This window comes from Ctenopharyngodon idella, chromosome 18, assembly GCF_019924925.1.
Source record: "Ctenopharyngodon idella isolate HZGC_01 chromosome 18, HZGC01, whole genome shotgun sequence".
NCBI classification, from domain to species: domain Eukaryota; kingdom Metazoa; phylum Chordata; class Actinopteri; order Cypriniformes; family Xenocyprididae; genus Ctenopharyngodon; species Ctenopharyngodon idella.
Window position 1 is genome coordinate 36,327,548 of NC_067237.1, and position 24,005 is coordinate 36,351,552.

Below are 24,005 nucleotides of genomic sequence, written 5' to 3' on the forward strand. Positions count from 1 at the left end.
GTGTGTGTAATAAAGCAGAATGTGCACGCGTTGTGCACCCGCATATAGGTGCATATTACTAATGCGCTCTTTAAATAACAAAAACAATATTGCACCATTGACCTTAGACCAGGTTTCAGTTGGTCAGTGGCGCATTAGTCTATTTCAGTTGCCTCAAAATAGTAACGCACCAACAACGTGCCTGAACACACCTCGTTTTGAGACCAGCACGCCCATGGGCGCACAAATGGGCGCAAATGCATTTGCTATTTCAACAACGTGGCTCAGGACATAAAAATGATAACTGTGTCGGGCTGAACCTAGCAAAAAGCGCCAGGCGCAACGCAGGTGCCGCATTGCGTCGGATGCATGATAGGGCTGCATGATAACTTCTGCTTATTAATGATAAAAGTCTTTCAGTCATGTGATAGCAGATATGAAGAGATGTTAAACTGGTGTGTGTTTAATGTGTACTGAATAATAAAAATGGTGTTTCTGTGTTTAGGCTGAATAATTGTAAGCTGATAGAGAAAAGCTGTTCAGTTCTAGCCACTGTTCTCTCCTCCAAAACCATCCTGAAAGAGCTGAACCTGAACAACAGCCGTCTGCTGGACTCAGGAGTCAAAGAGATCTGTGAGGGACTGAAGAAATCAACACTGAAGATACTCAAGTGAGTACAGTTCACCATCACCTACACTCAACACCACAGCAATCACAGGGATATTATATATTTACTGAATCTTCTTGCTCCCTGAAGTGCATAAAAATGTAAGAATACTAATTTTGTGGTCACACACAGTTTAGGGTCCAATTCAACTCATGTCATTCCACACCCATAAGACCTTCATTCATCTTCGGAACACAAATTAAGATATTTTTGATGAAATCCAAGGGTTTCTGAACCACACATAGGGAGCAACATCATTGCATTGTTAAAATTGCCAGTGTGACTACAGTGGTTCAACCTTAATGTTATGAAGTGACGAGAAAAACGTTTTGTGAGAAAAAACAAAAGAAAAATAACAACTTACTAACTAACTACTAACTTACTTACTAACTGGTTTTTCTCATCACTTCATAACATTAAGGTTGAACCACTGTAGTCAAATTGACTATTTTAAAGACGTCTTCAGTTCAGACTCAGTTCACAAACCCTCGGATGTCTTAAAAAAAATCTTAATTTGTGTTCCGAAGATGAATGAATATATTTATATATTTAACATGAATACACAATGGTGTGTTTAATGTGGTACAGAGCCTTCGTAATGATGATATAGGTTATATGCAACTTTGTTATCACCCTGTTTCTCTATTTTCCATAATCCTAATAAAATAACTATGGATGTCAATAAGCAAAACAAATTTGTATAAATTATTTAGGTAAATGTGTTAACTGTTTCATATAACAGCCTTAATCACATTTAATTATCTGTTAATATATTAACAATAAATTGCTAAAACGAAATGTACTGGGAAGTGGGAAATAGATGTGCCAGTGTACGGTAATAGAAATTATCATGATATTGAACATGCACATAATTGTTGTTGTGGGCACTTCAAAATTTTTGTTACTTTATTAAAGATAGTAACTGTATTATGAACAGTGATGGGAATAACGGCGTTATAAATAAACAGCGTTATAAATAAACAGCGTTACTAACGGCGTTACTTTTTTCAGTAATGAGTAATCAAACAAATTACTTTTTCCCCTGTTACAACGCCGTTACCATTACTGATATTAAAATGCGGCATTACTATAATTGAGCTCACTGAATTGGTTTTCATCCGAGTAGGCTCTCTCTCAGCCACAGGACCTGCAAAGTTTTTTCTCTGGTGTGTGTGTTGGGGTGGGACACATGCAAACTGATGATGACTGGTGTGTGTGACTAGAGATGATAGACCTGCAAAGTGTTTTGTTATAAAGAAATAGTACAGGTTAGTCATACACAAATACAATTTTAAACTGATAATAATGTACGATGCTCGGGTATTCAAACCAGAATACCCTTTGTGACATGCTGGATCGAAATATGTGAAATAAGTTTTTTCTAATCGACTAGTAGTTGTTTATTTAAACCATTAGTTGACTAATCACATTTAATTTCTTAAATAGGCCTACTGGAGAGAATAAACCATAATAATGAGCGTTTACGTAATAGCTATCACTCAAGCGCACGCATAAAGCTTGCCATAAAGAACCGGCAAAAGTAATGATTATGAATGTGACAAAAAACAGCAAGGAGACGTTTTAATTGTTTATTTATAAACTAATGTTTTCTGAATCAGTGTCGGCTGCAAAGATGAAGTTAACATAACTGACTCTCATCATCTCCGCATGTGGATGCGCTTAGAGAGAGAATGCACAATTCATTCGCATTACATAATCAGAGAGTAGCCTATTTCTTTTCGTTTTGAATTATTTCATTTAAAAGTAGACATTTCAAGCTTTCTGTAGATATATTTGTCATGTCTGTGAGGCAAGCAGACTATACACTGAGTTTCAGTTCATTTAGCCTGTAAGACGCGCTCCAGTTTATGTGCAAGTGATCGCGCCAGTGCATCCATGTCATGATTATATTGTCTGCTATATTTGCTTCTTATTTATTTATTAATCCAATTGGTTGATTGATTAAATGATTAAAATTAAGATACAATTTTTACAAAACGAAGTTCACTTAAAAGAAAGGCTTTCTACAAATCAAAACTTCTTTAATGGCTACCACGTATAAGTGCAGTACAGAGAAATTTTATGTCGTGAGCAAGAGCAGATCACTTTAGGAGTCGGATCAAGCATCATTTATTTTTAGACTTATTTGTTGGCCAGTTATGGTCTGTGCAATAAATATTAAAAGTTCTAAACCATCTATCATGTTTTATTGTTCAATGTATAATAATGATAATATTTACGATAATATATTGAATTTGATAGGTGTCTCTCACATTGTCCCATTATTTTGGGGGGGGGGGGGGGGGGGGAAGTAACGCAATAGTTACTTTCCCTGGTAATTAGTTACTTTTATAATGATGTAACTCAGTTACTAACTCAGTTACTATTTGTGAGAAGTAACTAGTAACTATAATTACTTTTTTAAAGTAATGTGCCCAACACTGATTATGAATGTAGATTTTTAGAATGAATTTTTAGAATTACCCGGTTTGCTGCATTAAAGAGTCATGTTCACTCTGTTGTAAACAACCCCAACATGAAGGAGAAGCATGAATGAATGAAGGAGATGGGCTGAATGAATAAGCAAATTCACTATCTGACAGTAGATGGCGCTGGTGGAACTGCACCCCATAAACAAAACAATGTTTTCTGTTTTATATCTGCCTGACACAGAGAAGGAGGTCAAACAGTATTTAAATGTTTTAATTTTGATACTGTCACATGTCTACTGGGAAGAAAACTACTAAACTCAAAGTACTAAAACAGACAATTTGTAAATATTGTATTTGATGAACATTTCTACCTGCACTGATCATTCTGATTCAGTTTAAGTTATAATTCATCTGATAATTTAATTTGAAACACAATGTTAAATTCATGTTTCATGTTTTGTAGACTTTCAAACTGCAGTATCACTGAAGAAGGTTATAAAGCTCTGGCTTCAGCTCTGAAATCAAACTCAAATCTGTTAGAGCTGGATCTCACAGGAAATGATCCTGGACGATCAGGAGTGAAAGAACTCATTGATTTACAGAGTTGGTGGTATTCGCTGAAAAGACTGAGGTGAGTGTTAAGACAATAAAATGCAATAGTTTTTAGCTGGAAGAGAATCAAACCATCAAAAAGAAATGTATAAAAGCTTTGAAATGATTAAAGGACCTTTAAAATATTATGAAAAATTTTATGGCAGGTAATATCACTGTACTTCCTCTATCTTCAGCAGTGATGTAGTCGGGGCCATATACTCATATACATCATAAACTTACTTTTTGCCCAGGGCTGTTTTTGTATTACAACTTCTAAGGATCAATATTTGCATGTTACCCACTTGTTTTATTCCTTTGAAAGTCCATAATCTGCTGTCATTTTAGCTTCCCCTTTAACTGTGTGTCCAATACTGTTGTGTGAACTCACGATTCTTTGTTTGTAATTGGTGCATTGGCACTTCTGTCGTTCTTTTTCCCGCCCATCATTGACTGACAGTGCATGTTCATACTGCAGCAAGAGAACTCTGCCAGACCTTATGAAAATTTACCATGGTTTTACTACAAATTAAAAAAAAAAGTTATTCCATGGTAACTGCAAATTAACCATGGTTTTGCTACAAAAAACATAGTTTAACTATGGTATTTTTGTGGTTATACAAATGGTAATCAATACACCAAAAAAAACATGGTTTTGCTATAATAAAACAACTATTTTCACATCTTAATAACAGTACAAGTCTCTGTTACTAACACCAAAGTATCATTTTAGAACTAATAACAGAAAATTGAGTCATTGCTATGCAGAGAAAGAATCACTTATAAGTGTCTTTCTCTAAACTATTTTATTGATAAAGATACTTGCACTTAAATGTCTCATTGTGTGTGGGAAAGAGACAGAATGCGCTATCCACACGTCAGTGGTTTTTCCAAACAGTTTCAAAAACCCCAAATATAGTAATAATCTTGCAAGAGATACAATTTCCTTCCTAAATTATAAAAGTAGCTATAGCTATTTACATGTAAAGATCCACTTATACCTTGTGAGAAAAATATTAGACATGATATTATAAGTATAAACATATTTTTTTAATTAAATAATTGCCTTTTATGTTACCACTGTACTGTACTTTTTCCCACCCACTTACATAAAATGAAAAACATTAGTTTCAGATTTATCTGATTTATATATTCTCACACTTAATATAATTCCAAAGCAATGTTTTAATTTTAGTCATATAGAACTGTTATGCAGACAACAAACCTAATGCGGAACTACTTCAGCCATGCAGTAGGCTACTTGAAAAATAACCATTTTTTTGAATGCACTGTATTTATTTATTGATTTATTCATTTATTTATTTTTAATGAAACAAATGTTACTAGTGACCAACAAAATAAAAACACATGTACTTTTTTATGGTTGAGGCAAAATAGTAAACCACTTTTTTTGGTAGGACTACAACACTGGTCTTCAAGTTTTTGGGTCCTGCTGCAGATGAAGCCTGTCAGTATTTGACTGGAATTTTGGGTGAAAACCCGTTACTCCTGAGAGAGCTGAATCTGAGTGGACGTAAACTAGGAGACACACGAGTGAATCAGATCGCTGCTCTACTGCAGGATAAACACTGTAAACTCAACAAACTGATGTGAGTATTGTACATGTAGTATTGTAGATTTAAAGTATGTTAAAGACACCTAGTAACAAAAACAATTCTCAGTAGTCATGTTGGCATCAGGTTCTTTGTGTTTGTAAATTCTCCCTCTCCTGTTCATCATTTTAGGCTGTGTGATTGTGTTCTAACAGAGGAAAGCTGTTCAGCTCTCGCTACAGTCCTGAGATCAAACTCCAGTCTGAAAGAGCTTGACATCAGCAACAATAATCTGCAGGATTCAGGAGTGAAGAAACTCCAGAATGCATTAGAAAATACAAACTGCACTCTGGAGAAACTCAGGTTCAGAGTTTAATCAGCTATTGTTTGATTTAAATCTTAACAAAGTTTAATACTGTAGTGAATTAAAGAAACAGGAAAAACATGCCTCTGTCAATTTTTTTTCTCATAAGAGAAAAGGCATTTGATGATTTTTATTATATAAAACTGTTTTTAAGTAATATTAATTGTATAACTTCTTTTATTTCCAATCTCTTTTCTGTAGACTTTCAGACTGCCGTATCAGAGAAGAAGGTTATAAAGCTCTGGCTTCAGCTCTGAGATCAAACCCTTCACACCTGATAGAGCTGGATCTCACAGGAAATGATCCTGGACAATCAGGAGTGAAGGAGCTCGATGATTTACTGCAGGATGACAAGTGTCAACTCAAGACACTGAGGTGAGACGTGATCAAATAATACAAAATATACAATATGAATAATTAACAGAAATATTATTTCACTAATGCAAAATTCTGCACAATTTATTGCATCAGAGTGATTTACTACTGATTTCCTATTTCAACTTCTCTTCTGCAGATTTTTGGGTCCTGGCGCAGATAAAGCATGTCAGTATGTGAGAGGAATTGTGACTGAAAACCCATTACTCCTGAGAGAGCTGAATCTGAGTAAACGTGAACTAGGAAACATAAACGTGAATCAGATCGCTGCTCTACTGCAGGACAAACACTGTACAGTCAACACAGTGATGTGAGTATTTCCCTTGGTTTAATACTTTACATGTAAAATATCTTTATCTGGTATGGACTAAAACTATCGGTAACACTTTGTTTTAGTTGCTTATTATCATGCATATTACTAGAATATTGGCTGTTTATTAGTACTTATTAAGCACATATTAATGCCTTATTCTGCATGACCTTATTCTACATTCTTAATCTTACCCAATACCTAAACTTAATAACTACCTTAATAAGCAGTAATTAGGAGTTTATTGAGATAAAAGTCGTAGTTAATAGTGAATACATGTTCCCTATACTAAAGTGTTACCAAACTATCATTTTTGTTCATTAAAAAAGTTTTGTGATAAATTAAAGAATGTTTCCTGTCTTTGTTTTCTTTCTCTTCAGGCTGAATAATAACAGTATTACAGCAGAAGGTTGTGCTGCTCTGACTTCAGCATTTAATTTAAACCCTTCAAACCTGATAGAGCTGGATCTGAGTGGAAATAAACTAGGAAACTCAGGAATTGAGAAGATCTGTCATCTGTTTAAAAATACACAATGCAGATTGGAGAGACTGAAGTGTGTATTAACATTCATCTACATTTATGCATGTTAGATTCAAATTTGATTTATACATGTCCATTTGATTAGATTGTCATGATAAATGACAAGTATTGATGCTGAAATTTTAATTTTGCTTCTGCTTAATTTTTTTAATTGTTTAACACACACACACACACACACACACACATATATATATATATAACCACATCAATCTTAATAACTACTATAATTTTGTGTTTAATCATTTATAAGTGATATATAATTGTTCATGAATGCTGGAAATGAAAAATGCCTTATATTCAGGTGTGCATAATTACAGATAAATTGAGCCAAAAAAGGTTTTCTTTTACAGATAAATTTAAAAGTCAAAAATTATTAAATGCCCATGAGAAGGATGCAATACTAATGCAATACTAGAAATGGCAAAGTTAAGGCATGACCACTGGACAGCGAAATGCTCATTTGGTCATATTGGTGATTTTTAATTATTGAATTTCAGTGCTGGCATGACTTTCACTGTATACACATGTATTTTAGCTTAAAAAATGAAATATTTTCTCAGGTTTATTATGTTTAAAATACAGTATTTTTATGTACTGTCAAAAAATTAAACAACAGAAATCATTTTACAAAGTAAACATTAGTTGCAGCTCTGTTTTCGTTATAGTATATTTTGAATTTTTGTAAAGCAATCAGATGAACCAAGCACTGGCCAAAACACACATTAATGATCACTAAATATAAACATTAATTCTCTCTCACGTTCATCATTTTAGGCTGTGTGATTGTGGTCTAACAGAGGAAAGCTGTTCAGCTCTCGCTACAGTCCTGAGATCAAACTCCAGTCTGAAAGAGCTTGACATCAGCAACAATAATCTGCAGGATTCAGGAGTGAAGAAACTCCAGAACGCATTAGAAAATACAAACTGCACACTGAAGAAACTCAGGTAAAAGTGTTAAATTAATCACATAACTGTTTTTAAAGTCCCCCAATAGTAAATAGTTGTATCCTTTAAAAGTCATCTTTCATTATTATAAATATTTAAATGGGTTTTTTTTTCCCCTGTCAAAATAATTTCTTCATGCCTTAAAATACCTTGAATCTAATTCTACACCCATGCCTCAATTACTATACACATATTCATAAATATGCAAATTAGTCCCGCTTCCTCTCAGTGACACAAGCTCAGACCTGCCTGATTCACTTGGTCAACTTTACTGTAGTAAATGTGACACAATGGCAAGTGGAAATACTGGTTTAAAGGGGTGGTTCAGTGTTTTTTTTCTAGGCTTGATTGTGTTTTTGGGGTGCAGTTTAACATGTCTTAATGCTTCGTTTTTTAAAAAAAGACGTATTTTTCATATATTTTACCTTTATTCTACACCTCTGTTTCCATTGTCATATGAACGGCTCGTTTGACTTCCTGGTTCTATGAAGCCACTCCCTCCAAAATACGCAATGTGCTCAGATTGGTTAGCTGGCCCAGTGTATTGTGATTCACTAAAGCGTCCGGAAACGCCACACCCCTTACCATTAGTTGTTACATTGAGCCGAATCAGATCCAGATGAAGAGGGTCAAGCAGAACCTCTGCAATCGCGGCTTTTAAAGGACGTTTATGAATGGTATTTCATTTTGTATTTGTGTCAAAGTGTTTAGATATGCTGTCACTGCTGTTTGTTAGCTTTCAATATACAGTTTTATCCTGATTAAAGCTTTACTGTAGCCGAATACATGACTGAGTAGTAGCATTTTTGTAAAGGTATCGTTTATTTTATAGCATGAACAACTGTTTGTCTATGAACATAAAGTTTGTTGATGTTTGTAGGCGTTTGTTGAAGTATGCAACAGAATTTAGCTAACTGGCTAGCGAAGCAAAAACGCGTTGGTCTTTGTTTACGTCCTTGATGCGACCAAAAAATAGCAACAGAACTATACATTTAAAAGACATGTACAAACAATAAAACGTACTTACAGTTTGGGGGCGATAAACAGCAGCTTCTGCTTTTAAAGTGGGAACTGCTTCTTTCAGTAATAGCCTTTGTGCATTCAATAATAGCCATCCAGCATTGAACTCGTGTAGATTCTGGAAGCTGTCTTCCAGGGCGCATCCAGTGTAGAAAATATCACAGATTATTATAATGGGTTATATTATCTTTTGACGCGTCGCTCGCGTCCGGTGTACACAACTCTTCCGCTTCCATTATGCTGCGCGACATGGCCTCGCCCACTTTGTTGCCTGTTCCAGGGGGCGTGTTTTGCAGGGTTTATGATGTCACCAACCCGGGAAGAAGCTCGTTGTAGTCCAAACCGGTTGTTTTTGTAGGCATTAAGCTGCCATAACTTTAAAAGACAATATCTCCGTTTGCATTGAACTTTCAGCGCTGTAACTTTGCAGATACTGTTTATGCTCAAGCAGCAACATTACACACTAACTAAAGTTAAAAAAGTGAAATCACAATGAACCACCCCTTTAATTAATCGATATATGTTTGATCCAGAAACTGATTTAGAAGAGTAGGAAGAGCAAATTACATAGGGTCATCTACAAGTTGATGTAACAGAATGGTAATGCGATTTATGTATCGCTCTCTGCAACGTCGGTCACACATAACAGTAATTGATATGATTAGCCTTTGGCTTGAATACGTTATCAAACAGCTAATAATGTGTTGCTAATGTTACACAAACCATGTTCCCATTCTCCATCTCAGAGTCAGACAGCTGCCTTCTAAAAATCAGCATCATAACAAATGCTTTGAATACCATAGAAATTCAGTGGAGAAAGGCATGAAGTTTATCATAACATCTTAATATACATCATATACATAATTCATCTGCTATTTAGCTACATGTTACTGATGTTTCATATCAACAGAAAAATACAGTGGGATAACCTTGATTGAAACCTCCTGCCACTCAGCATAGTTAATGATATGCTAAAGCGCCTCCCGTACACTGACAGGATTGGTTACAGCATGTTTCTGACATAGAGAACAAGGGCGGTTTCAAACCATGTTTTTGAGACTGTTTTTGGTAAACTAGTTTTAAAGGGAAAATACTCAGCAGTGGTGTTGACTGGTGTTCTCCCTCATGTCGTTCCACACCGTCACCGCTCTTGTGAATGCGTGTCTGAGACTGATACGGAAGAGAGGAAATTGCTGAATTTTTTTTTTTTTGCTGCACAAAAAGTATTCTCGTCGCTTCATAACATTAAGGTTGAACCACTGTAGTCACATGAACTGTTTTAAATATGTCTTTAGTACCTTTCTGGGCATTGAAAGTGTAAATTAACTTGCTGTCAATGGAGGCCTCACTGAGCCATCGGATTTTATCAAAAATATCTTAATTTGTGTTCCAAAGAACACGAATGAATGAAGGTCTTACGGGTATGGTACGACATGAGGGTGAGTAATTAATGACAGAATTTTCGTTTTTGGGTGAACTAACCCTTTAAGTTACTTTTTAAAGCTTCCACAAACTTACTTAAACTGGAGGGAAACAGCTTTTACTGTAAATTGTAGCTTTTGCTGTAGGCCATTTATGTTTAAATGATTTGTCTGTGTGTGGACATTGCTTATTTCAAATGCATATGTGTACAGAGGCCTGTTGGACAGAGCCAATTTCACAGTGGTTGTCTGCTGTGTCCCTCTAAGCTGTGCATGTGTGCGGCCGCGCACGGAAGAAAAAATAAAATGCAGCACAAAAAGAATAAAATGACGCACCGAGAACAGTCACACAATGTGTGGGTAAATTATTGCAGTGCTCTGGTTAACCGCCATAGAGTTTGTGTTGCTATCGAGTTAAAACTGGTGAATGCGGTTTACAGGTTCCATAGAAAGAGAAGGATGTGAGCGTGTGTGAGTGACAGGGATCCTTTTTAGGCATAATTTCATGTTTTCAGACCAAGTAGCTCAATATGAGAGGCAATGTAAAATGTGAAATAAAACATCAAATTTTAAAGAAGAGTGGCTTGATTAAGTGGTGGAAATAAAGGATGATGAGCACAGCACAGTAACAAAACTCGGAGACATTTACAATTACACACGCACCAGAGGTGTAGTAATGTGCAAACTCAAAATTGGCGGGTTGAATATAATATCAGCCTACAGTCTAATGAAAGGTAGCTAAGCTTGTTGTAGCACAAAATTACAATCCGATCACAATTCGTTATCGATTAACTTGCAGTTAGTGAAGGCGGGATAAGTGGAATCGCGCTGAATGACACACAACAGAAGTGCTCTCCCGCGTGCGTGCTCTCTCTTTTTGTCGCGCGCGCGATCAGTTCTCATTGCGCCTGAATAGTCAAATACACGCACACACAGATGTCAAAATGTCCATCGTGTGGAGTATCTCGCGTGAATACAGTCGGTTATGGCTTAAATGGACGTAAACAGGTGGGTAATAACTGGATATGTGTCAGTACATTACGTCCATGCATTCAGCAGCCCAATTAAATACCTGTCTGTCATTAATGTTAATCAAACAACAGATGTTAAATAAATGTTAAATAAACCTACTGTATCTAAAAAAAAGAGTTTAGGCTATTTACTATTGTATTTGTAATTTGCTAATTTGTTTCTTTGTTCTTTTTATATAGCCTAACAAAAATAACTTATACAATTATAAAATGTATCATATTATGGTCATATTACCCACCCCTTGCCCACCCATACATACCAGCTGATATACCATGTAGGCCTAGTCTTGATTTGGATGGTCAATCTGCATTTGAAAGTTTGAAAGGGGTTTTAAATCTAGCTAAACAAGTAAAATTACTCAAAATCAGCAAAATTGTGGCCAGTGAAAATGCTGAGTGGCTAGTAACTTTGGAAAACCACTAGCCACAGTGGCTTGTGAGCAAAAAAGTTAATGTCAAGCCCTGCATATATATATATATATATATATATATATATATATATATAGATTTACATATAGGATTCACATTTATATTAAGAATTTGGATTTAACATTAACATAAAACATTTAGATTTAAATAGAAGGTTTAGATTTGCATAAAACACTTTGTAACGAAGCTGGACTCAGGCAGGGATCCATATGCAAAGCTTTATTAAAAGTGAGCTTGGTCGTACAGGCAGGGTCAAACGGGAACAAACAGGAACAGCAAGGGACAGGCAGAATCGTAGTCAGGATACAGGCAATGGTCAAGACAGGCAGATATCACTCACAGAACAGAATACCAGGCAAGGATCAAAGGCAGGCAGCAACGATAACGGGTAACAGGCAGGAACGGGAGCAGACAGGATAATAAACACTCGGAATTGTAACACAGGGTAAACAAGACTTCGCCGTGGTGTGTGTGTGAGCCTTTTATAGTCCAGGTGATGATCTACAGGTGTGTGTGGCTATTGGTGATTGGTGTGGAATGTGTGCATGTGACTGGTAGGGAGGATTATGGGAATTAGAGTCCAAGAACAGACGGTGATCATAACACACTTAGATTTAACTTTGATATTTTATTTATTTATTTATTTTATTTAAGTAATTTAATTGCATGAAGCTTATTTAGGTAAACATCGCAAAATTTATCTGTTTTTGTAGCTAAATCCAACAGAATTTGACCAGTTTTTCTTACACAATTTATTTTACAAACGGCGCCCCATAGTATATGATATATCAGTTAATTAGTTTTTATATTATATTATAAATTAATTCAAATAAATTAGAGTGAACATTGTTCAGACTTAAGTTATGTTTAATGTTTGCTACATTCAGAAAGTGTACTTTCTTGGAGCAGATAAGATAAAAAGGGACTGCTTGTTTTCATTGACAGGAGTGTAGCCTGTGTTATCGAATCGTTGACATGATAATCATAATCGATTTGAATCATGAGATCAGTGAAGATTCACACCCCTATTTATTAAACACTTGTGTTGATATTATGTGATAACTGTATTCATGTTTATGTATTTTCTCTAGACTTTCAGACTGCAGTATCAGAGAAGAAGGTTATAAAGCTCTGGCTTCAGCTCTGAGATCAAACCCTTCACACCTGATAGAGCTGGATCTCACAGGAAATGATCCTGGACAATCAGGAGTGAAGGAGCTTGATGATTTACTACAGGATCAGAAGTGTCAACTCAATACACTGAGGTGAGATTTGATGAAATAATACAAAATAAATGATATGCAGGCAATTTATTTTTATAAACAATATTTCACTAATACAAAATGAACAATTTCACACACACAGTCACATGTTATTTTTCCTTAGATCAAGTTTGAGAATTTATATGAATCCAGCTTCATCTTCTTATCTGCAGGTTTTTGGGTCGTGATGCAGATGAAGCCTGCCAGTTTGTGACTGGAATTGTGGGTAAAAACCCGTTACTCCTGAGAGAGCTGAATCTGAGTAAACGTGAACTAGGAGACAGAAATGTGAAGCAGATCGCTGCTCTACTGCAGGACAAACACTGTACAGTCAAAACACTCCAGTGAGTATTTCATATTGTTTTATATTTTTATATGTAAAATATCACACACACACACACACACACACAGACTCACACATATTAGAGTTGTCAAAAGTACCGACTTTGGTACCTATTGGTACTGAAATTTTAAAAATGTGACGCTTTGAGCGCTGTTGAGTGGATTCATAAACACCTCTGATTGGCCATTGTGTTCACGGCTCATCGGATATGTGTGTGATTGGCTTTTAATGATCAGCGCTGTAAAAACGTAGTAAATAGTCATCACTGAAGCTCTTCACTAAGCGCTTACACAGATACACACGGGAGCGTTTGAAAGCAGGCGTCTATCTTGGACCAGTCTGCTGATAGACGCCTGCCTTCAAACACTCCTGCTCCCGCTTTCAAATTCAAACACTTCCGTGTGCTTTCAAATGCTGCCGTGTTTTGATCATTGTATCCTATCACAGACATATCCAATGAGCATGTCAACACAATGGCCAATCAGAGGTATTTATGAATCTGCTCAACAGTGCTCAAAGCATTACATTTTTAAAATTTTAGAACGCCGGCACTCGTTCACGGAAGTTTGTGCTTCCACTCCTGTCTCCTGGACAGCAAAATGGAAATATTTTCTCGACTTTCTAACATTTACAGATGGAGAAAATGTCTGTGAAATGTAAGTTTATTGGATTGGATTGAATTATTGGATGTCACTTTAGCTTAAAGATTATAAATAGAGACGTTTCCACCAATCGCTGCACAAGTTAAGGTTACGTATGATGGCGAAAGCACGTTAGTGCTAGCCCTCCCGGAACCCATAGAGAATGCATTGCAGTGCCTGCAGTTCGAAAAATAATTTTTTTGAATGGAAGTCTATGGGAGCACTCGGGGCAAATCTCGGCCAGAGTGAAATCGCCCAAAAAGAGGCAGTACTCCACAGAACGTGATTGACGCTGATTGGACTATAGCCTATATCCAGAGGCAGAACAAAACAGCCTAGCAGTGACAGCTAGCATAACACTGTGGTTGAAAAAAATCCGTCCCTTTCTCACTCTGGTGGTGCGAAGACCTCGATGAAGAAGTTTATTGGAGCATAGCAGTGACAAAGTGCATAAAGCACCTTGGGTTCACCGGTGTCAGAATGAACCCAGAACATCCAAATCTCAAGCCTTTTATCCTGTTTACAGTTATAGTCTATATGTTAATGAAGTTGTGACACCTCATTGTCTGAGATGGTTCCCACTGTCCCACACCCATTACCATTCTACAATTGATCACCATTTGTTCAGGATGTGATTATCCCAAATGGTGCAGAAACAACATAACTGTTGACTTTCTTGTTCTGTGTGATAATTAAGCCATTTTTGGGATGAGCTCATTCTAAAATATACTTTGGAGTGGAATCTGGGTCGAGGCAGACTACAGTATATACACACACACACACACACACACACACACAGGTGCATCTCAATAAATTAGAATGTCATGGAAAAGTTCATTTATTTCAGTAATTCAACTCAAATTGTGGAACTCGTGCATTAAATAAATTCAATGCACACAGACTGAAGTACTTTAAGTCTTTGGTTTTTTTAATTGTGATGATTTTGGCTCACATTTAACAAAAACCCACCAATTAACTATCTCAACAAATTAAAATACTTCATAAGACCAATAAAAAAAAAAAAAAAAAACATTTTTAGTGAATTGTTGGAAAGTATGTTAATTTACTGTATACGCACTCAATACGTGGTAGGGGCTCCTTTTGCATGAATTACTGCATCAATTCAGCGTGGCATGGAGGCGATCAGTCTGTGGCACTGCTCAGGTGTAATGGAAGCCCAGGTTGCTTTGATAGAGGCCTTCAGGTCATCTGCATTGTTGGGTGTGGTGTCTCTCATCTTACTCTTGACAATACCCCTTAGATTCTCTGTGGGGTTCAGGTCAGGCGAGTTTGCTGGCCAATCAAGCACAGTAACACCATGGTCATTGAACCAGCTTTTGGTACCTTTGGCAGTGTGGGCAGGTGCCAAGTCCTGCTGGAAAATGAAATCAGCATCTCCATAAAAGCTTGTCAGCAGAAGGAAGCATGAAGTGCTCTAAAATTTCCTGGTAGATGGCTGCGTTGACTGTGGACTTCAGAAAACACAGTGCATGGGTGGGCGTGGGGGATATGGGTGAAAAGAAATCTGATTGGATAGTTTAGTTTTGTCGCTTTTTCCACACATAAAAAATATTACTACAGATTTAACAAAACAAGCTCAGCATGTTTAAACACTCTCTAAAACAGCTAAACTTGATTGAAACATTTGCAAAAGGCCTAAAACTATTGAGTAGGGATGGAGAAATGAAACCTCTTAAATATTTGAAGCTTTTCTCTGCATGTTTCGGGAAAAGTTTGAGCATTAAGAGTGTCGAAAACAGTGCGATCTTGTGACGGGACAAGTACTAGTTCTGTGCGTACCCTGAGATAAAATCCTGCAGGTGCCCCTGTGTAAATCTACTTAGGGTTCAAGAAATTTCTTTTGTTACACATTAAATTCACACATGTCTGGTACAAATATGTGGCTTTGTTTCATTAATGCAGTGTATACTTTTTTCTTTATTTACCCTGAAAGAAGGGAAGTGAAATGTGACAACGTGCCCCATAGGTGGGGCACATTGTAACATGTGATGGGGCACATTGTAACATGACCATATGACAGCTAAAAGTTTTATCTGTATATAGTTTGTCAATATACATGACAAACTAAAATATTTTGTCATTAAAAGACAATAATTATTTTTTTCATATAAAATAATAGCATTTTTTTTTAGAAATTCAAATTCAAATAATTTTGTAGTTTGACAATGAACACTTTGCAAAACACAGCTATACAGCACTGATCAAAACAATACAGGCAAACAGATGAAGAAACATATTCAGACATTCAGAAAAACACTCCTCTCCCTCCACTCACAGCTGTCACAGAACACGAGACAAATAGACGAGTCAGTACAAATGCTGATCATTTCTTGAAAAATTTTCTGGATGTTCAGGTTCTTCCTCTCAGTCTTTATTCATCTTTTTTTCCATAGTTTATCAACAGAAATTCATATTATTCATAAAAGTTAATTATGCCAGTTATATTGTAACTGTATATAATAGTATAGTTCTAATAGCGGGGCACATTATAACGCAGTGTTACAACGAACCCTATCTGCGCAACGGGAATATAAACCTGGTTAGTGTCTTCTGATAGTGAAGCATTAAAGAACTACTCAAACTGCAAAACAAGAGATTGGAGATTAAAATAATATCAGATTTGTCTAATTTTAAATAAAAACAAAAAATATAGATGAAAAATTAGCTAATTTTACTTTTGCTATTGTTAAATAAATGTTCAGTGATATCTTCCAAAGATTTTTGGATTTTGGCGCAATTTTTTCTTCATATATTGTCGATATGGCAACTAGTAAATACGTTAAGTTTCTTCATGCTAGCGTGTGTGGAAGTATTTAAACCACTTGTGTTACAACTAACCCCACGTTAGTTTGTGCCTCGCGCTCCCCTACGTGTCACTTTCCTCACAGCTGATTGGTCCAGTTTGTGTTTGCGATCTCTAACCCAGAATAAAACCTGCTCCGGAGCAGGTTAGCCGTGTAGCGTAAGTTACCATAGCAATGAAACTCACTAAAAACCAATCCACCTTCATAAACCCGAATAACCAGAGTTTACTCAAACTAATCTTGAACTTACCTGGGTAGAAACTGAAACCGGCTTTGTGCAACAGACCACTGGCTTCTCTCCAGACTTTCCTGCTTCAGAGCAGTCATAGTTAATGATATGCTAAAGCCTGCCGGCACGTTGTTGTGATTGGTTATAAGGTAGTCTGTGACGTCACAAACACCCACGATTTCAAGCCGCGGGTTTTAGACTGTCTTTAGTTTACTGCAGTTTCAAACATAAAATACTCAGCAATGGTGCTGACTTATGAATGTGCAGATGGTTTGTCTTAAAGCATATTAAAAGCACTACATAGACATATAAACAACATTAAAAACTTGATTTTCACTACAGAGTGTCTTTAAATTATTTAAAATAATTGTTGTTCATTAAAGAAGGTTTTGAGAAAAACTGAAAAATATTTTCTGTCTTTGTTTTCTTTCTCTTCAGGCTGAATAATAACAGTATTACAGCAGAAGGTTGTGCTGCTCTGACTTCAGCGTTTAATTCGAACCCTTCAAACCTGAAAGAGCTGGATCTGAGTGGAAATAAACTAGGAAACTCAGGAATGGAGAAGATCTGTCATCTGATGAAAAATACACAATGCAGATTGAAGAAACTGAAGTGTGTATTTATATCATTGCACATTTGTTTCAATATACATTTATAATGTTCATCTGATTAAATAAAATGATGAAAATGAAGGCTGTAATTTGACTATTTTCACCTCAGTTTTACTGTGACAGCCTAATATTCTGCTATAATATATCAGCCTAATATATCTCTTTTTGTGTTTGACTGAAGAAATTAATTTTGAAACAAGATGTGGTTGAATAAAAAATAAATTATTTTGGACAGTTCATTCAATTAATAAATTTATTATCAAGGTTTTGGTTAATGTATATACAGTATTTACAGCACACAAGATTAGCATACATTTTTGTTAGTCAGAATTATTTGTAAAGCTCAGTACTTGTATGATAAACGCTCTCAATTAAGAATACACAATGTTTTTTTTTTCTGTAGACTTTCAGACTGCAGTATCACAGAAGAAGGTTATAAAGATCTGGTTTCAACTCTGAGATCAAACCCTTCACACCTGATAGAGCTGGATCTCACAGGAAATGATCCTGGACAATCAGGAGTGAAGGAGCTCACTGATATACTACAGGGTGTGCACTATAAATTGAAAACCATCAGGTGAAGAAATTTTAATTTTACTTTAACTTTCTGCACCATAATGCAATGTTACACCAGTAATCAGTTAAGAAGATGTGTTCATTTGATTCATTGTTTAATTAATCACATCACAAAGTATGGAAGGTTATGATTGTCTGGAACATTGTATTACATTGTCTTAAGAAGTACGTCCCACATGAATTCTGAATTGACTAAAAACCTTCTGGTCACACTGGCCAAAAACCTTCTGGGTCTGTGTGCTACAGTGGCCACACCCAAACCTCTCGCTATAGTGTGGTGCAGGGATGACACATTTTTGTAGGCCAACCCAGAAGTCAATAGGTTTTTTTCCATTGGCTTTTTGATTAAGTAATGTCTTTGACTATCAAAAGCTTATGATTCTTTATCGTAATAATCTTCACAAATGAAGAATTTTGAAGCGTAAATATAATCTGCAGAAGTCAATTGATAAATGTAGGCTGTAAACAAACTACACCATGGCCACACTACACGCATGACTTCAATTACACCATCACTAAGCTTCCAACAACTAACAACTATAATAGTTTGCAAGAGCATAATTAATGAGGCTGTGAAAGTGGACTAGTGAGTAGATGAGTTTATCTGTTCGGTTGATGATGGTTAATTTCCCCAACAATCACTGTAGTTCCATTTAGCTACTTGTTAGCAACTGCTTTTTACGAGACATGTAAAAGCTTTAAAAAAAAGAGGGTATTACTAATGTAATTTATGTCGTATAATAAAACATGAAGATATCTGGAGGTTGTGTTCACCACTGACATTGTTTCAAGCAATTAACCAAAAACCCTTTTATAAACCCATCAACAGGGAGTGTTAAAATGCTAACTCGTTTCTAGGTTTTGGCCTGCAAAAATGAATCATCCCTACACCACTCTATTTGATATGTGGAGGTATGCAAATAGTTATATGCAAATACATAGATAGACAGGCAGGTAGGACACCCTATAATTTCATTTGGACCAAATGAAATTGGTTTGAACCATATACTGTAAAAAAAAAAAAAAAAAAAATGAATGATGCACCTTCACTCTCTTCCACTGTAGTAACTGAAGCCGCTGGTTAGGGAGGGGCGTGTCGATATGAAGTATCGATATATCGATACTGACGTTGAGTATTGAAAGTATCGATACTCAAATAAAAATATAGATACTAAGGTGTGTTTTTTTTTTTTTTTTTTTTTTACCAGTGATTTTGTTTATTTAACAATAAATTTAATGCATACAATATGCATTGAATTGGACAAATAACCTATGTTAGCAGATAATTGTGTTGTAGAACTATTTTCCTGCTCATCTGAACACACGCAAATGCTGCAAGTCAGAACCAATCAATCACAGAGAGCATCCGCTCATTGCCGACACACTCAAACAGGGCTGTGTTTAGTATCATAAGAAACCATTGATGCTTTTGGGAAATGCCGCCCAGAACAATGCTTATCAGTGGACAGAAAAACATATGTTTGAGTTATTTCACAGTAAACCAAATGAAATAGTAGCCTACATAGTTTGTGCAATTACATTTATTTAAATTGAATGTTAAAAGTTCATATTGATGTTCTATTCTGTAACTAATGTTGATACACTGTCAGAATACAAAGGTTGCATTTTATTGGTGCAACAGCCTGTCACTGGCAGTCCCTTCTGAAAAGCGTAAATATAATCTGCAGAAGTCAATTGATAAATGTAAACAAAAATATAATCTAATAAATTGTAATTAAGGTGTATTGAATGTTAAAATACCTTTCAAATATAATGTTAAATGGATATCATTACCCATTTTACTCTTAGTAATTCAATAATTTAATTTTTTTTTTAATTGTATAAGTTCAAATTAGAGGTATCGTATTGGTATTGGCAATATCGGCCTTGAAAGTATCTGTATCATATCAAAAACAAAATAAGTGGTATCGCCCATCCCTACTGCCGGTGTGCCAATATGGCACTGACATCTTGAGTCTACGCATAGTAAACTTGAAGCCAGAGTCTGCGCAGTTGTGAGCGCAAAGTGGAGCCGCGATATTATGGTCCCACCCACGCTCTCACAGAATTGGTTAATACTGCAGATCAACTCATTATTGTCACAGTAGGTCTCAAACACAAGGCGAAACAAAGAAGAGTAGATGAATACAGGCTTTAATGATAACACGTAGGAATAACACAACCAAACAAGGATGAGAATGAGGATGAACACAGGGCTTAAATACATGTAGCAAACAAAGGGAACTTAACAAGGTGATGAGATAATTAGACACAGGTGAATCAAATTAACTAATGAAACAGAATGGGGAAAACTAGGTCACGGGGAAGCACAGAAACATGAGGGTTTGTAACAGTTCGCCCCCTCCCGGATAGGCGCGTCCTCGCGCCGTAAGAGTCCAACTGAGGAGGGAGGGTGGAGGTTCTGGGGGAGGGCGGAGTAAAACAAAAAACAAGAAAAGAGTCCAGGGAACAAAAAAAAAAAACCCAGTCCAAGGGGGCGTGGAGGGGTGGGAGGAGCCAGGGTAAGACCAGGAGCAGGACGAGTAGATGGAAACTCCAGAGTTCAGCCAGGATGGTGTCCCACGGCGGAGTCGAGGGAGGAAGGAACCATGGTGTTAAACTCCTCGATGAAACCGTGGGGATGACTGATGGAGACGGAGCCGATGGAGAAGGAACCCAGAGCGCAGATGGATGGCCGACGACCAGGCACGACACCGCAGGTTTCGGAGGCCGCGAGGGAGGCGTGGCGACGATCCCTTGAGGAGGAGCCGGGGTACCAGAGGTCTGAGGTGGAACCGGAGCCAGACGGAGCCGTAGGGGTGGAGAGACGTCGCGCAGCAGACGACTCGTAAGTCCGTGGCGAAGGCGTGGCGACGTCCGACCAAGGTGTAGCTGGAGGTTCGAGGGAGCCCGGTGTAGCCGAATGGCCAATGGTCCCAGGCGGAGCCGAGGGGGGGGAGGCGCCATGGCGGAGGAGTCGTTTCCGTGGCAGGCTGATTACCTCCATCTGCGGTGGGCTCTGGCTTGTTGTCCGTGTCGCTGGGTGAAGGCAGGCTGAACTCTGGATGAGGAGTGGGGCTGGTGACTTCTTCAGCGATGCCGATGGTGAATGGAGAATCACAGTTCACTTGAACTAACATCAGTGTGATTTAAAAACTGCAGAAAATGACAGAAACCATCTTTGGAAAAAAAATATTTGATGTGTAATTTGATTGTTTAGTTTGCCTCACATCCCAAGAAATTAAAGTTAAAGCCATTACACGGAGAGGGTGTGGTTTATGGCCTATACTGCATCCAGCCACCTGGGAACGATCGAGGCGCTTTGGCTTCACTTTTCAGCACGCTTGGTCTGAACATTTTAGATCAAAGAAGTTTTTGAAAGTGTGTGGGGTGTGTGTGAGGAGGAGGAGGAGGAGGGGGGGTTCATGGTGAATGACATCAGGCTTGTTCAAGATGCATCGGCAAATGCAGTCCTATCGGCATATGACATCAAAGTACCGTGAGAGTGTTTTGGAGAGCATACGACTCATTATGCCTTTGAATCGCTCTTGCGGTAATTTGACGTCATATGCCAGTCGGTCTGCGCAGCACCAGTGCATCTCGAACAAGCCTATCAGCAGGCTCATGCCTTCTTAACTTACTCATTAATCAAACACCAAAAGAGAAAAAAAGTCTCACTGCTCTTGACAATTCCACTTTTGTAACTTTAATAAGAGTAAATATATATTTGATTTACACAATGAAGACTATGCAGTGTTTTTATAGATTTGATTAATTTATACAATGCTTAGCATTTATTATTTATTATTATTTTGCACCCCTGTAACATAAGAAACATTCAAATAACCACAAGATAATATGTACATCGACACAAGCTTTTCTGTAAGTTTTTTTTTCAAGGTAAATACAGGTTTTTCCAATGGACACTTGGAGACTCCAAAATGACAGTTATAAATCAAATGATGTAAGAAGTCCATAAAATTGTGAATTGTGCACTCCAAACCAAACATGAAAAAGTCAAGAACATAATTTTCAATATTAAAAAAAAAATACATAATTCACAATGCATGTATATAGTACAACAACAGAAAATGAAACCTCTAAAACATGTTTTGTGCAGAATCCATTATAAAATTCTTGCAGTCTGTATTTCACACAGCATGATGTGAAATGTCTTGGGCTGCTCTGAAATCTCTGCTGTTACAGTGATTTGCTGAAATCTGGACACGAGTCACTATTCTCTCTGCCATTTCCAGTGAAATTGGCTGGGTTTTCTCTGCTTTATAGCTATGTTTTGGACTGACAGTTTGAATGCATACATTAATGGCTTGTTTCCACCGAGCGGTACGGTACAGTACAGTTCAGTACGGTACACAAATCTTGCTGTTTCCATTGTCAGAAGTTGTGAATGGTACCCTAATTCTGTACCGTACCACTTTTTTGGGACCCTTTCATTGGAGTACCAAGCACAACATTACCAATAGTACTGGTACCAAAAGGGTGGATCTGCACTTACTGCAGAATGCCACTTGCACATGCTACAAGGTGAATGACAACACAATACCTTTGCAACACAATGTGTATTTTTCGGCTGTTTTTTTTCTTTTGCAGGCTTCAAAGCTGTTGTATGTCCTCCATTGTTGTTTACTGTCACTTTCTTTTTCACGCGGGAATGACGTTGATTGCTACTTTCCAGCATACACCACGCCAATCAAGTAAGGGTACTGTTGGCGGTGGAAACGCAAGCCGGATCAGTTTGCCATCCCGAATTGTACCGCTCGGTGGAAATGAGCCTTTAGTTGATTCTTGGGCTAAAAAATCTCCAGAAGTTTACTTGTTGAAAATTATCTGATCGCAAACAAAGCAACGGAAACAAAACAATGTCTCTTCTTCAAGAATTTTCTTCTTATTGCTTTAACAAGCTTATCTAAGCTAAGTTCTCTTCTACTTCCTGTAGGTTTCTGAAAAGCCCTGCTGCACAGAAAGCGTGTGAGTATCTCACTAAAGTTCTGGGTAAAAGTCCATTATTACTGACAGAACTGGATCTGAGTAAAGATAAATTAGGAGATCTGGATGGAGAGAAGCTCTCTGCTCTTTTGATGGACTCTCATAGTAAAGTGGAGAAAATCAAGTGAGTCAACATGATTTTATATTTTATATATAAATTATAACTTCTCGTTTTTTTTTTTTTTTTTTTCATTTTAAATGGCTGTCAATCACGTGTGAGCAGATATGAAGAGCTGTTGGTCTAATGTGTGTTGAATATGTTCTGAATAATAAATAATGCTGTTTCTGTGTTTAGGCTGAATAATTGTGAGCAGACAGAGAACAGCTGTTCAGTTCTAGCTACTGTTCTCTCCTCCAAAACCATCCTGAAAGAGCTGAACCTGAACAACAGCCATCTGCTGGACTCAGGAGTCAATGAGATCTGTGAGGAACTGAAGAATCCTGTGTGTGAGCTGGAGATACTCAAGTGAGTACATTTCACCATCAGCTACACAACACCACAGAAATCACAGGAATATGGCTAACTGGATATTCTGTTCTTTTGTCAAAAAAAAAAAAAAAAAAAAATCAAATCTCAAAGTTGAATACAGGCTTTTATATATATATATATATATATATATATATATATATAAGCCTGTATTCAACTTTGAGATTTGATTTAATTTACTAATATAAATATTTGTATTTATAAATATAAATGTAAAATCTGCCAGATGTAAAAATGTTAGTGTTATTTGCTGGATTCAAATTACAATGCATTATTATAGTCTACAGAAAGGTGGTAAACAGAGGTTTATGTAAAAGAGATGCTTATGTACCTTTTCAAGTAAGGCCTAAAGAAACAGTTATGGAA

General features: G+C 36.8%; 1 protein-coding gene across 1 annotated transcript in view; it reads left to right on the forward strand.

Annotated features, from left to right (window-relative positions):
* The window catches only part of LOC127499620 (uncharacterized), a 259,187-nt gene that overhangs the window by 180,745 nt on the left and 54,437 nt on the right, over nucleotides 1-24,005 (forward strand). Inside the window, exons 102-113 of the mRNA XM_051870016.1 lie at nucleotides 485-649; nucleotides 3,542-3,709; nucleotides 5,088-5,279; nucleotides 5,415-5,585; nucleotides 5,788-5,961; nucleotides 6,101-6,271; nucleotides 6,652-6,825; nucleotides 7,587-7,757; nucleotides 12,750-12,923; nucleotides 13,094-13,264; nucleotides 17,397-17,570; nucleotides 17,973-18,001. Of these exons, the coding sequence (XP_051725976.1) occupies nucleotides 485-649; nucleotides 3,542-3,709; nucleotides 5,088-5,279; nucleotides 5,415-5,585; nucleotides 5,788-5,961; nucleotides 6,101-6,271; nucleotides 6,652-6,825; nucleotides 7,587-7,757; nucleotides 12,750-12,923; nucleotides 13,094-13,264; nucleotides 17,397-17,570; nucleotides 17,973-18,001 (1,934 nt within the window). The remainder of the gene's footprint in view (nucleotides 1-484; nucleotides 650-3,541; nucleotides 3,710-5,087; nucleotides 5,280-5,414; nucleotides 5,586-5,787; nucleotides 5,962-6,100; nucleotides 6,272-6,651; nucleotides 6,826-7,586; nucleotides 7,758-12,749; nucleotides 12,924-13,093; nucleotides 13,265-17,396; nucleotides 17,571-17,972; nucleotides 18,002-24,005) is intronic.